Source organism: Dermacentor variabilis, chromosome 6 (assembly GCF_050947875.1).
Source record: "Dermacentor variabilis isolate Ectoservices chromosome 6, ASM5094787v1, whole genome shotgun sequence".
NCBI lineage: Eukaryota > Metazoa > Arthropoda > Arachnida > Ixodida > Ixodidae > Dermacentor > Dermacentor variabilis.
In genome coordinates, this window is record NC_134573.1 from 134,316,582 (window position 1) to 134,328,900 (window position 12,319).

General features: G+C 48.1%; 1 protein-coding gene across 1 annotated transcript in view; it reads left to right on the top strand.

Moving 5' to 3' along the window:
- The first annotated feature begins 4,312 nt into the window (after positions 1 to 4,312).
- LOC142584373 (uncharacterized) overlaps positions 4,313 to 12,319 on the top strand; it is a 58,663-nt gene continuing 50,656 nt past the window's right edge. The window contains exon 1 of the mRNA XM_075694524.1: positions 4,313 to 4,391. Within this exon, the coding sequence (XP_075550639.1) occupies positions 4,389 to 4,391 (3 nt within the window). The 5' untranslated portion in view covers positions 4,313 to 4,388. The remainder of the gene's footprint in view (positions 4,392 to 12,319) is intronic.

Genomic DNA, 12,319 nt, shown 5'->3' on the forward strand with positions numbered 1-12,319 from the left:
TGGACAACATCTCACAAGATGCAGCTCAGCAGAGCATATTGTGCGGCGTTTCTCATTCCACGGTTCCCAGCGCGTTGAAACCGAGACGGCGCTTCTGCGGGGCGTTTGCTCTGCTTACATATATATATGCATCGTCCGGCCCGTCCGCCTTCCAGCAAAGCGGCGGCCCCGGCGGCGGCAACGAGTGATCAACAGTCCAGCAAGCAGCGTCGCCCGCTCACTCGCGATTCCGCGAGCCGGAGAAAGCGGCGGCCCGCGCTCCGTGCAAGCTCGCCGAGCACTGCCGAACGAAGGCAGTCAGTTCGGCCGCGATGCCGTTCGGCGATAGCAGCCTCGCCGTCGACCACTTCCGCGCGTCGGTCGCGCCGAGAAGCGCAACTGGATCAAGGTTCCGGACGGACCGGCGGCGGCGTCGGACCCGTCGGGCGGCGTCGTTCCTCTGGGTGGGGGTCGCCCTTCCTTCCTCGAGCCGCCTGCCTTCGCCGGATTGTGCGATCCGGCCGGGGCAGGGCCGCTCGCTCTGCTCTCTCTCTCCCGCTCGTATATAGATTCTTTGTTTGTTAAAAAACGCGCCGCGCTGGTCGCCCCCCGCTCGTTCGCACCGCCGCGGCCGTATACGCAGATCGGCGGCTGCGATGTGCGTGTACGAGAAAAGTCCGAGCACGTAGGCCCCCCGCTACACCTTTCTTTCTACCTTTCTTCGCCGGTGGAGAGAAAGACACGGTCCTGCTGTCCGGGCCGCGCGTAGCCCCGCCGGCAAGGGCGTGTGGGCGACGCGCGAGAACGCCGGGCGTAGTCCTGTAGTATCCGTCGTCGCACGTCGCCGTGCCTGCGCCGGCGCCTTCGTAGGTTCCGACCTCGCGACACCCTGCTTCGATGTCGACGCGACTCGCTTCGCCGGCACCCGCTCTTCCGCCGCCGCCGCCGCCGCTCCTTGTTCGCCCCGCGGTAATTTCGTTATGCGGTCAGCTGACACGCGTGAACGGTGACTTAGAGGAGGTCGGTTCGGGAGAACGGAACGGTGTATGTAGAGCTATAGTGACGTATAGTGGCCTCGACAGAATGCTTTCGTAAAGCAACCACTACAACGTGCGTTCGAATTTTGCCTCAACGCATAGGAACGGCATCTGTGGACGTTTCACACGTATAGATGTTTCACAGGTATATACATTTCATATGCACAGGGAAGGGGAAGGAGGACATGGAGTATTGTGTTTAATTGAGGCAGGCCGTGATAATGACCGCTACGAGCACGAGGCCTTGCATTTGTGCTCCGAGTTGTTTTATGAAAATGCTCTTCAGTGACACCATAACGCCAGTGTGGAAAGTTTACTGACTACGTTACATGAGAAAAGTCTGGATGCTTTTGCAGCCTGAGCACGCAGTCGAATATTCAGAGTTAGGTTATACTACTATATGCGAACAACATAGTGTTGTACGGTTTTTCTGATAGCGGTAAAATGATGCTCGGGAAGTCAACGTTTCTTCATGTTCCGTGGACTTGAAACTTTTGACATTCACTGTACATTTCCGGATAACATAGATTTAAGAATATGGTGTTTTTGTGTTTATATTGTGGCATCATCACTTGATCTCCTGGCCACTGCAATATGGTGAAATAATTGGTGCTATCTATTCGTTGTTTTAGGGTGTGCATAATTCTGAAACCAAACGGATAGAACACGTAGATATAGATTGCGGCAGTATATACACTCGCTAAAAAAAAATCATTGTTGAGCAGAACTAGGGGAACGTGAACAGGAGGAAATTTCAGTACAGTTGGAAATAACAAATTTTGGGTCGAATAACAAATCGAAGCGATCTTTTAGTATTCATAAGAAGGTAGAGGCACGAGCTTGAACAGCACAGAAGGATAAAATACAAAAGGAATGTGGTTTCTTCAAGGCACCTAATGTTGCAAACGTGTATGTTATTATTCTTGAGTTTGTCAAAGAGAACGAAGCAAAATTTATCACATGTTTTATGCAAATGATATCGATTATAATGCCGCAGGTGACACGAGGCCAGGCTTTCACCATTCATAAGAGCAGTTAGGTTGGCTTTTTACCATGCAATCCTAAAAAAAATGTGCATATCTGTCAGTGTCTGTCTGACACAAATACGGTGTACGTAACCTCAAAGAGATGCTTTCGTAGTGCACCGTGTTACCGTGTTATGAGATTGTTAAAAAGTCTTTTTCGCCGCAACGTGGCCGAATGACTAGACTCTCTGAGACTACAAGCCGACTTGAAGCCTAAATAGTATACTACTCTGTCCGAATGTCAAGACGTAGTTGGGGTAGAGATAGATGGCGAATTATGAAGTACCAGTGTACGTTCCAAATGAGTTATTCTAATCCATTCAATTCGTTCCTTACGAGACAACAGCTTTCTCGGCGCCATATCGTGTAGCTGAACCTGCCTGGGATCAGCCGTAAACATGATGTTTGCGCAGTTTCTAATAATTCTAAACATTCGGTTAAGAACAAACATTTGAGATGAGTAATAACGAAGAAGCAAACGAATTCTGAAGCTGAATGCAAATTAAGTAACAAAAACACTGTGATTTCATTATGAATCAAATATCGAACGTCAACACATATTACATTAGACTCCGAAATTTTGAATACTTGCTGGAAAGTAAGAAAGAGTGCGCAAATAATGCTTTTACAGTTACATCACGCGACAGGCATCGGAAGGAGGATTTTGCACCTTAAGCAGCTGAGATAATACTACCAGCATAAGTATTTCCGGCGTAACAATTGTGCGTGCGCGCTAGGTGTGCCCAAAGAAAGGTCACAACGTTGAGACAATTTGTCAGGAAAAGAAAGGTGATATCGGGAATAATTACTTGACGTCACGAACGTTATTTTATGCCTCCAGAATATGGTAGGTTGTTCATAGCATTCCACACAGAGGATATGCTAACAGAGCCTGTCGACCTGTCCTTACTACAAGATATCACCGTCAGCGAAACCGGTATTGGTTTCATTGTGAACTCAGCAGCTCCTTCCGAGCCAGCGGCAAGGTAATACGCGCAATTTGCCGAGAATATAGACATCATTTACCGTAGGTGAAGAAAATTATCGCGAATAATTTCCGGCTACGAAGCGATAACCACCACCAACAAACAAAATAAATTTATTTGTATATGGTGTCACCGAAGAATGTTCTTAATCTGCGCTCGAACGAGACGCGGGCCGGCTTGAGATGCCTCAACGTTTTAGCGAATATTTCGGATGAGCTGGCACTTGGCATTTGTTGTTATCGATTAGGTAAACCGGTCGCGGTGTCGGGGGGTCAATGAAGTGTTTGACGAGACTATACGCTGACGTCAAACATTAAAAAAAAAGACAACCAGCCTAGGCTGCTCACAGAAAAAGAAACAACATTATCACAATAACCTGGATACTTTGCCCGAGCAGACATGCCTTTGTGCACCCATTAAACGACAGGCACTTCACTAATTACTCCCCCTTCACTCCCCTGTCCGACCTGTGCGTGAGGCTGAATGTTGCGCCGTGCCAAAACGCGTCCAACACCTACTTGCACGCCGAACCGACACGCTAACGATGTTAGGTCGACCATGCTGCTTATCCTTGATTGGACCGAAGGACACAGGAAACACTGGAAAGGGCTTCCGGTGATCCGTGAAAAAGTAAGAGAGAGAGAGAGAAAGAGAGAGAGAGAGAGAGAGAGAGAGAGAGAAAGGGCATGCAGTGAAAGGATAGGCGATCACACTCAGCGAACAGAGCTCACGACCACGTAGGTGTGTGTGGTATATATACGCCCGTCAAGAACGAACGCACCCCGGGAGTCCGGGGAAGCCCTGCAGAATGCGGTGGGGTGCTTGAAAAGAAAGGAACCCAGTGGTGTCCCAACGCGTGAACGCCCGGTGGAGGTTAATTAGGACGCCGCTCCGCGTCAGACACGACTCTTTTTTTTTTGTTTTTCTTTTACCTCGACTGTGTCGGTCCGTTAAATCCAGTGACCTTGAGGAGGCTTGAGAAGGCGATGAACACAAAGGGTTCCGGTGAGATCCGTACAGCACAAAAGGTGCCTGGCGTAGGCCCTTCTGGCGTTGACCATGTGTGCGCGGACATAACGGTGGCATTGTTACGCAGTTCGTCGTTTATGTATTTCTTTACATTTGTTCTTTCTCGCAAAATAAATGGCCAAAAAGCGAGCCCTCCCGTGGTGCTCGCTCGAAACGAGACTTTCGTGTTTTCAAGTAGCAGCTGGCGCCACTTGTCTCGGAGAAAATTATTTTCCAGCACCGCGGAGAACAAAGATCTAGATCGCGCTCTTCGGCGCCACAGTTGACGCCGCTGGATGCGAAAGCAGAAATCGAGGCACCTGTGCCTAAACGTTTCCCTCTGAGCAAGACGAATGGTGAGACGACGTAAAGTAAACGTCAAGGCTGTCATTTTTTTTTTTACAATGGACGTGTCTGTGCTGGTTGGCACACCCGTTGATAGAAGGCGTAAATATTACGTGAAAAGCTCTTCAAGTGCCCTTTATTGCGCTATGTTCACTTTGGCGCTTACTTACAGCATGCTGGCGTGCAGATTTGTCAGTGGTAAGCTCTTCGGTAACCAGGGGCGTTTCGTGTACGCATTAGCGTTAGCATCGTGCGCTACCGAATTCCTGTAGCAAATTTGGGCCGAAAGCGCAGGTCTCCGTATGCTTGATTAAGCAATTTATAAATTGATAATTGGTTGCTTATCTCATTTATTCAATAATTAATTTGCTTACATAGTAGCGTAGCCGAATGTGAGGCCGAGAATGAGCGGCTAATGTTTAAAACAACGGACACTACGGAGATAACGATTAAGAACCTCAAAAATACTTCTGCAGTGGTAAATTTAGGTGTTCGTTTAATTACACGCTTCTGATTAGATATGATTAAGTTCCGCGCAAATTGCTGCCAGTGAAATGAACTAACGGACTGAGAATCCAACACACGGCATATAGCCGTAATGACTGAGCCATCAATAAATCACAGCAGCCCTTGTTGCTAAAAAAAAAAAGAAAAAAAAACGTATGCGGTAACTGATTGGTGGTTTCGCACGCACCACGCGAATAAAACGAAGAAAACTGTACAATTGCGGTAGAAGAAGGAGTGGGGAATATGCAACACATAAACCTTCAGCATTCAGAAAGCTCAGTGAACCTTTGAAACTGGGTATACTTGGAAAACTTTTGGAAATTATTATTCTGATTTCAGCTTCACTTCTTGTTATGGCTTACTTCTGTGACTTTCGCATGCACAACGAAGACATTTACATAGCTTCAAAACGTCGAAAGTCTTATGTTGTTTGCGGCGAGAATGAACGAGTGCGTTAGCGCGCGCCCGCAGACTGCGTGTGTGTACTTGTGCCCCAGTGCGAAGCCTTGCACATTTATAACGCGCACTGCGTGCGGAAATGAACGGAAACTTCTTGGTCCTTAGTGCATGTCGTGAACCTCTAGCAAGTCCTCCAGTTATTGATTGATCGCGACATGAGCTATACTGCGTTTTGTACTTAGCGCGCAGCGCTGTGAAAGCTATATGCACTCGAAGTTGGGTCATCAGAACTTATCACGCCGCGTGTTTCGTTATCAAATGTTTCATAAATCCAGATGACAATCGAAAAAAGCTTGGGGTTGGCACTAAGCCTGGACAACATTTCTTTTTTGTTTTTAATAGTCGCTTGAATATATGCCTCACATGAACTTTTCGCCATGCATTGCGGGCGTCGCAGCAAATATGTGAAATTACAAGTACACGGGTGTTTTCGCATTTCGGTCTCATTACAATGGCGGCGAAATGCGAAAACACTCGTGTGCTTAGATTTAGGTGCCCGTTAAAGGAGCTCTGGGGGTCCAAATTATTTCGGAGTCCTCCATTACGGCGTGCCTCACAATCAAATTGCGGTTTTAGCACGTAAAACTCCGTAATTTAATTTAGCATGTAGCATGGTGAAGCAGCTGCATATATAGGTCATCCTATGCTGCGCTGCGCGCCATCAGCGTGTGCATTCACGTGAGATTGGCAGTGCCACGACGAGATGAAATTAAAAAAAAGATGAAAGAAAACAATGAAAATCAACATGATCTAAAACAACATATTACTAGCCATATAAAACGGTTTGGCTGCGCATCCGGCCTTGGGGAATTATTTTCGACGTTAATGCAATTAGCAACGTTCGTTATGATGGGTGTGTATTGGTGATTATGTCCCGTACGCTGTGATTAATATTACGACTGTCTTCGTCCATTCTGACGACGCGGCGTTGGCGGTCGGTCGGCCGAATTTTCTTCTTGCGAGCTGCGGCAGACGACCGGCTTCGGCAAGGCGGTGCTTGCATTCTTCAAACTTCAGAACTGTAAACAACTTATTTGGGCGAGTCATTGAGACGGTAAAAAAGCTCATAGAACGAAGCAATGGAGTGGCGTCGTGTATGTGACGTCTACAGCAGTTGGGAATCCTCTCTCGCGCTTCCCCTAAAGACACGCTGCGATGGCCGCCATCAACGCGGATGAGGCATTATCGCGTTAATATATTCAAGGATACTTCACACTGTGTCACCTTGGCCATCCGCTATGGGATATTGTCCAAGAATGGACACATCCGAGCATGACGTACGCAATGTCGAAGTTGTCTGTTCGGGCACGTGCCCAGAGGCACCATACCCAGTGACCCAAGTTCTCTACAGCGCTAGACAGTAGCCAGCAGTGAGTTGTCTTTTCGGGCACATGGCCCAGCGGCCCTAGTTATCTGCTCGACAAGAGAGAGAGAGAAAAGAGAGAGAGGATCTGTCATCAAATCTGCCGAGGTTTGCCTGGCAGCTCACCTAACATGCTATACGCTGCACGCTACAGGCAGAAGACAGGATAACAACACATGCGCGTACTAGACTATCTGAGCAATGTTTCTGCTTCCCGCGGTGCCAACAAAGACATGCCGTGAACCACGTGGCCTTGTCGGAACGCGCAAGCATTAAGCGTCCCTAGTTGCCGTTACTTGATTGGCGTCGCCAAAGAAACGAGACGGTGAAAGCGGTTTGCAAGCCTGGCTTTTGCCCTCGTTTTCCTATAGAGTAGGCGGGTGGTGTGCACATGAATGATGATCTAAAACTCTCCATTGTCTTCAGCGCTGACATGCCTTTGGTGGCGCACCATTGCAGCCAATATTCTGATCAGCAGATCAGGTACTCAATTTCGGATACGCGAATGACAGAAGCGCGCATGCTAACGCGTCGAAATTGACCAGTGTACAGGGCGTACTAATATGTTTCAGTTTGGTCAACAAGGCGAGATAGCCTACGTCACACTTGGTACTGCGAAGAAAATAAAAAAGAATTGTGCGGATACCGTGCACTGTGGGGAACCAATGGACGCGATGCTTCTTTCTTTTTTATGTATGTTTTATCTATGTTATGTTGCGGCAATGCTAAATTTGTTGACGCTATGTGATGTAGCATTGTAGATACTATGTTACGTTATGTAGAAGCTATATTGTTGCAATGCATGTAGTGAAATTTTCTGTGCTGAAGCAATGGAACAGATCCAATTAGATTACAAATTTTATTCTTCAAGAAAGGTAACGGTCATTACTGCTTCACATGCGAGCACATCTATTCCCGCGACGGCTTCCATGAAGCTTCCAATATCGAGGCACTGCCGGTCTTGCAGTGCAGGTAAGATGACAAGTAGGGGTGTAGGCACTTAGAAGTACAGGACATGACGTTTGAATTTTAACGCTCCGACACCCCTTACCCCTCAAGTCTACCCCTCAAGTCTACCCCTCAAACTACCCCTCAAGTCTAAATATTGTAAGGCAGTTTGTCGTGTGCGTATCATGGCCACGCATGCTTATATCGCCTTTCCGTTTCTCTACCACGGTTGCGCTTTAAAACCACGGCGCTGCAAGTTTGCTTTCCTTTCCTTCCCTCTTCTCCGCCCTTAAACTGGCCCTCTTAACTACTACACGCAGAGGCAAGAAACAGCGCGCGCTTTAGATCCTATAGATGAGATGAATATTTACAATTATTATCAGGGTTATAATTATATTCGAGTGCTGATTGCCGTGTTATAGTTTGTTAACGAAGCTTCCCCTCAAGTCTAAATATTTTAAGGCAGTTTTCCTAGTCTCTAAAGCCGCTCGAGTTCACGTTGCTCCTCTGGCGGCCATTTTTCCAAGAAATTATGCCTTCCAACCACTCAGAATAGTGTTATAGTTTGTTAACGAAACTACTCCTCAAGTCTAAATATTGTAAGGCAGTTTGTCGTGTGCGTATCATGGCCACGCATGCTTATATCGCCTTTCCGTTTCTCTACCACGGTTGCGCTTTAAAACCACGGCGCTGCAAGTTTGCTTTCCTTTCCTTCCCTCTTCTCCGCCCTTAAACTGGCTCTCTTAACTACTACACGCAGAGACAAAGAAACAGCACGCGCATGCGATCGCATAGATGAGATGAATACATATATATAGAAAAGCATCAGTCATAGCTCTCGAAGTATAATATAATATAATATAATATAGAATAGCTCTCGAAGATAGCTATTCCGGCGGCTAGCTTCCCACGCTATGCGTGCCGTCCTCGCACCTGTTAAAGCTTTTCCTAGACGCTAGAACTATACTATTCCTGCGCAACCTTGAGCGATCGGAGAGCGCGTTTTCCACGCCTGGCCGGCGGAGAGGGGAGGCTTCGTTCCGGCCGCGAAGCTCTCTACATCCCCGTAAGGAGCCTGGTGGTGGTCTAGTGCTGACGATGCCCTCTCGGTGAGCGCATATTTCCCCCCTCATCTTTTAAGAGATTCAATACATACAAGCATTTGTCTCGCAAACCAGATTTATTTCAAGGGAATTTTCCACGTCTCAATTATTTCTCTCGTCGTATTCGAGTGCTGATTGCCGTGTTATAGTTTGTTAACGAAACTACCCCTCAAGTCTAAATATTGTAAGGCAGTTTGTCGTGTGCGTATCATGGCCACGCATGCTTATATCGCCTTTCCGTTTCTCTACCACGGTTGCGCTTTAAAACCACGGCGCTGCAAGTTTGCTTTCCTTTCCTTCCCTCTTCTCCGCCCTTAAACTGGCCCTCTTAACTACTACACGCAGAGGCAAGAAACAGCGCGCGCTTTAGATCCTATAGATGAGATGAATATTTACAATTATTATTAGGGTTATAATTATATTCGAGTGCTGATTGCCGTGTTATAGTTTGTTAACGAAGCTTCCCCTCAAGTCTAAATATTTTAAGGCAGTTTTCCTAGTCTCTAAAGCCGCTCGAGTTCACGCTGCTCCTCTGGCGGCCATTTTTCCAAGAAATTATGCCTTCCAACCACTCAGAATAGTGTTATAGTTTGTTAACGAAACTACCCCTCAAGTCTAAATATTGTAAGGCAGTTTGTCGTGTGCGTATCATGGCCACGCATGCTTATATCGCCTTTCCGTTTCTCTACCACGGTTGCGCTTTAAAACCACGGCGCTGCAAGTTTGCTTTCCTTTCCTTCCCTCTTCTCCGCCCTTAAACTGGCTCTCTTAACTACTACACGCAGAGACAAAGAAACAGCACGCGCATGCGATCGCATAGATGAGATGAATACATATATATAGGAAAGCATCAGTCATAGCTCTCGAAGTATAATATAATATAATATAATATAATATAGAATAGCTCTCGAAGATAGCTATTCCGGCGGCTAGCTTCCCACGCTATGCGTGCCGTCCTCGCACCTGTTAAAGCTTTTCCTAGACGCTAGAACTATACTATTCCTGCGCAACCTTGAGCGATCGGAAAGCGCGTTTTCCACGCCTGGCCGGCGGAGAGGGGAGGCTTCGTTCCGGCCGCGAAGCTCTCTACATCCCCGTAAGGAGCCTGGTGGTGGTCTCGTGCTGACGATGCCCTCTCGGTGAGCGCATATTTCCCCCCTCATCTTTTAAGAGATTCAATACATACAAGCATTTGTCTCGCAAACCAGATTTATTTCAAAAGAATTTTCCACGTCTCAATTATTTCTCTCGTCGTATTCGAGTGCTGATTGCCGTGTTATAGTTTGTTAACGAAACTACCCCTCAAGTCTAAATATTGTAAGGCAGTTTGTCGTGTGCGTATCATGGCCACGCATGCTTATATCGCCTTTCCGTTTCTCTACCACGGTTGCGCTTTAAAACCACGGCGCTGCAAGTTTGCTTTCCTTTCCTTCCCTCTTCTCCGCCCTTAAACTGGCCCTCTTAACTACTACACGCAGAGGCAAGAAACAGCGCGCGCTTTAGATCCTACAGATGAGATGAATATTTACAATTAATATTAGGGTTATAATTATATTCGAGTGCTGATTGCCGTGTTATAGTTTGTTAACGAAGCTTCCCCTCAAGTCTAAATATTTTAAGGCAGTTTTCCTAGTCTCTAAAGCCGCTCGAGTTCACGCTGCTCCTCTGGCGGCCATTTTTCCAAGAAATTATGCCTTCCAACCACTCAGAATAGTGTTATAGTTTGTTAACGAAACTACCCCTCAAGTCTAAATATTGTAAGGCAGTTTGTCGTGTGCGTATCATGGCCACGCATGCTTATATCGCCTTTCCGTTTCTCTACCACGGTTGCGCTTTAAAACCACGGCGCTGCAAGTTTGCTTTCCTTTCCTTCCCTCTTCTCCGCCCTTAAACTGGCTCTCTTAACTACTACTGTCGCGGCTGTCGACTGTCGACTGTCGCGGACAACACCAGCCCCTTTCCACATAAGTATGAGGCTCGGAGCAGGAGCTATGGCGCTTGAAAGTAACCGCTGGCTTGACGAACCAACCGACTCAGCTACCTTTCCGCGCAACATTGAAGGATCACGAGTTCAAATCACAAGTTATGTTCCTTTTCTTTCCCCCCCCTTTTTTTTAATGACTTTTCCTTCATTTTATCACTGTACGGAAACCCTCCTAAAAGAAAAAATTATATATCCTCAATTATGTGTGGCCACAAATGTGCAGGTCATAAATACCAGGTTCTCTAGCCGAGTGCCATCCATGCGGTATAACCGAGCTCAGATTGGCCCACCTTGACTGATCAAATTGGGCACCACTGTAGGTTAAATGAGGCGTACAACTCCTGCGGGACCCGCCGTGGTTGCTCAGTGGTGTTGCGTTTCGCCTGCGACACGTGGTTTTGCCGGCGCGACTGCGGCGGGGCGGCAGACATTTTGGCCCGATCGTCGTCGCCGCAACACTCATCGCCAGGTGTTTCCAGGCGCGTCTGCGGCGATGCGACCGCCTAGGGATCCTCATCTCATTCCAGTCATTGTGCCCGAAACAGGCGATGCCAAAGCAGGGATCTCGTTCCAGTTATTGGGCCCGAAACAGGCGATGCCAAAGCAGGGATCTCGTTCCAGTCATTGTGCCCGAAACAGGCGATGCCAAAGCAGGGATCTCATTCCAGTTATTGGGCCCGAAACAGGCGATGCCAAAGCAGGGATCTCGTTCCAGTCATTGTGCCCGACCGGCAGCGCCACGACAGGGTGCTACGAGATCGTGCGCAGCGCCACGACAGGGTGCTACGAGATCGTGCGCAGCGCCACGACCAGGTGCTACGGCATCGCTACGACAGTGTGCGTCACCATTAGCCCATTGTACATTCACGTGCTCGTCTTTTGAGGGGTTCCTTCTTGCCCTCAACTGCGAGAGTATAAAAACAGCTGCCCCCGGACGCCAAAAGGGAGGGCTCCGATTTCTTCAGTTGAGTGAAGTGCTCTCCCGTCTCTCTACTTCGGTCAAACCTGACCGCCAACTCTTTGCGATGTTAAAATAAACAAGTTGTTTCGTTGTTACCAGTCGACTCATGCTTTGCCGGGACCTTCGGATGCTTCGAGTTGTACCCCAGGCCGCCAGGCCAACGCTACCCTTGGGGCTTGCGACCCAGGTACAACCACGGGCGTCAGCGCCGAGTTCCCAACAGATCGTACCAGCAGTCCGATCCCAAACGTCTGGTTGGCAGCGGTGAGATCGCCTCCGACGTCCAAACATCTGGTTGGCAGCGGTGAGATCGCCTACGACTTCAAACAACTGTCTGCCAGCGATGAGATCGCGACAACGGAGGCCAGCAGCGAAGAGATGCAGTTGACGGTATGCTGAGCAGCTCAACGACGATCCGGGAGCAGTGCAACGAGCCCTGTGTGACGACTGGTTGCCTGCAGCGGAACGACTGCGCGGAATTCCTGCCTGCGAGGTTTGGTGAGTGCGGGACTTTCTTCTTCTGAGCTTTGCCAGGCTTTTGTTAGTGTCAGAAACAGAGCTGGTAATTGTGGTTGTCGTTGCTGCCGGGTTAGTTTGCGGCAAGACAATAGTAA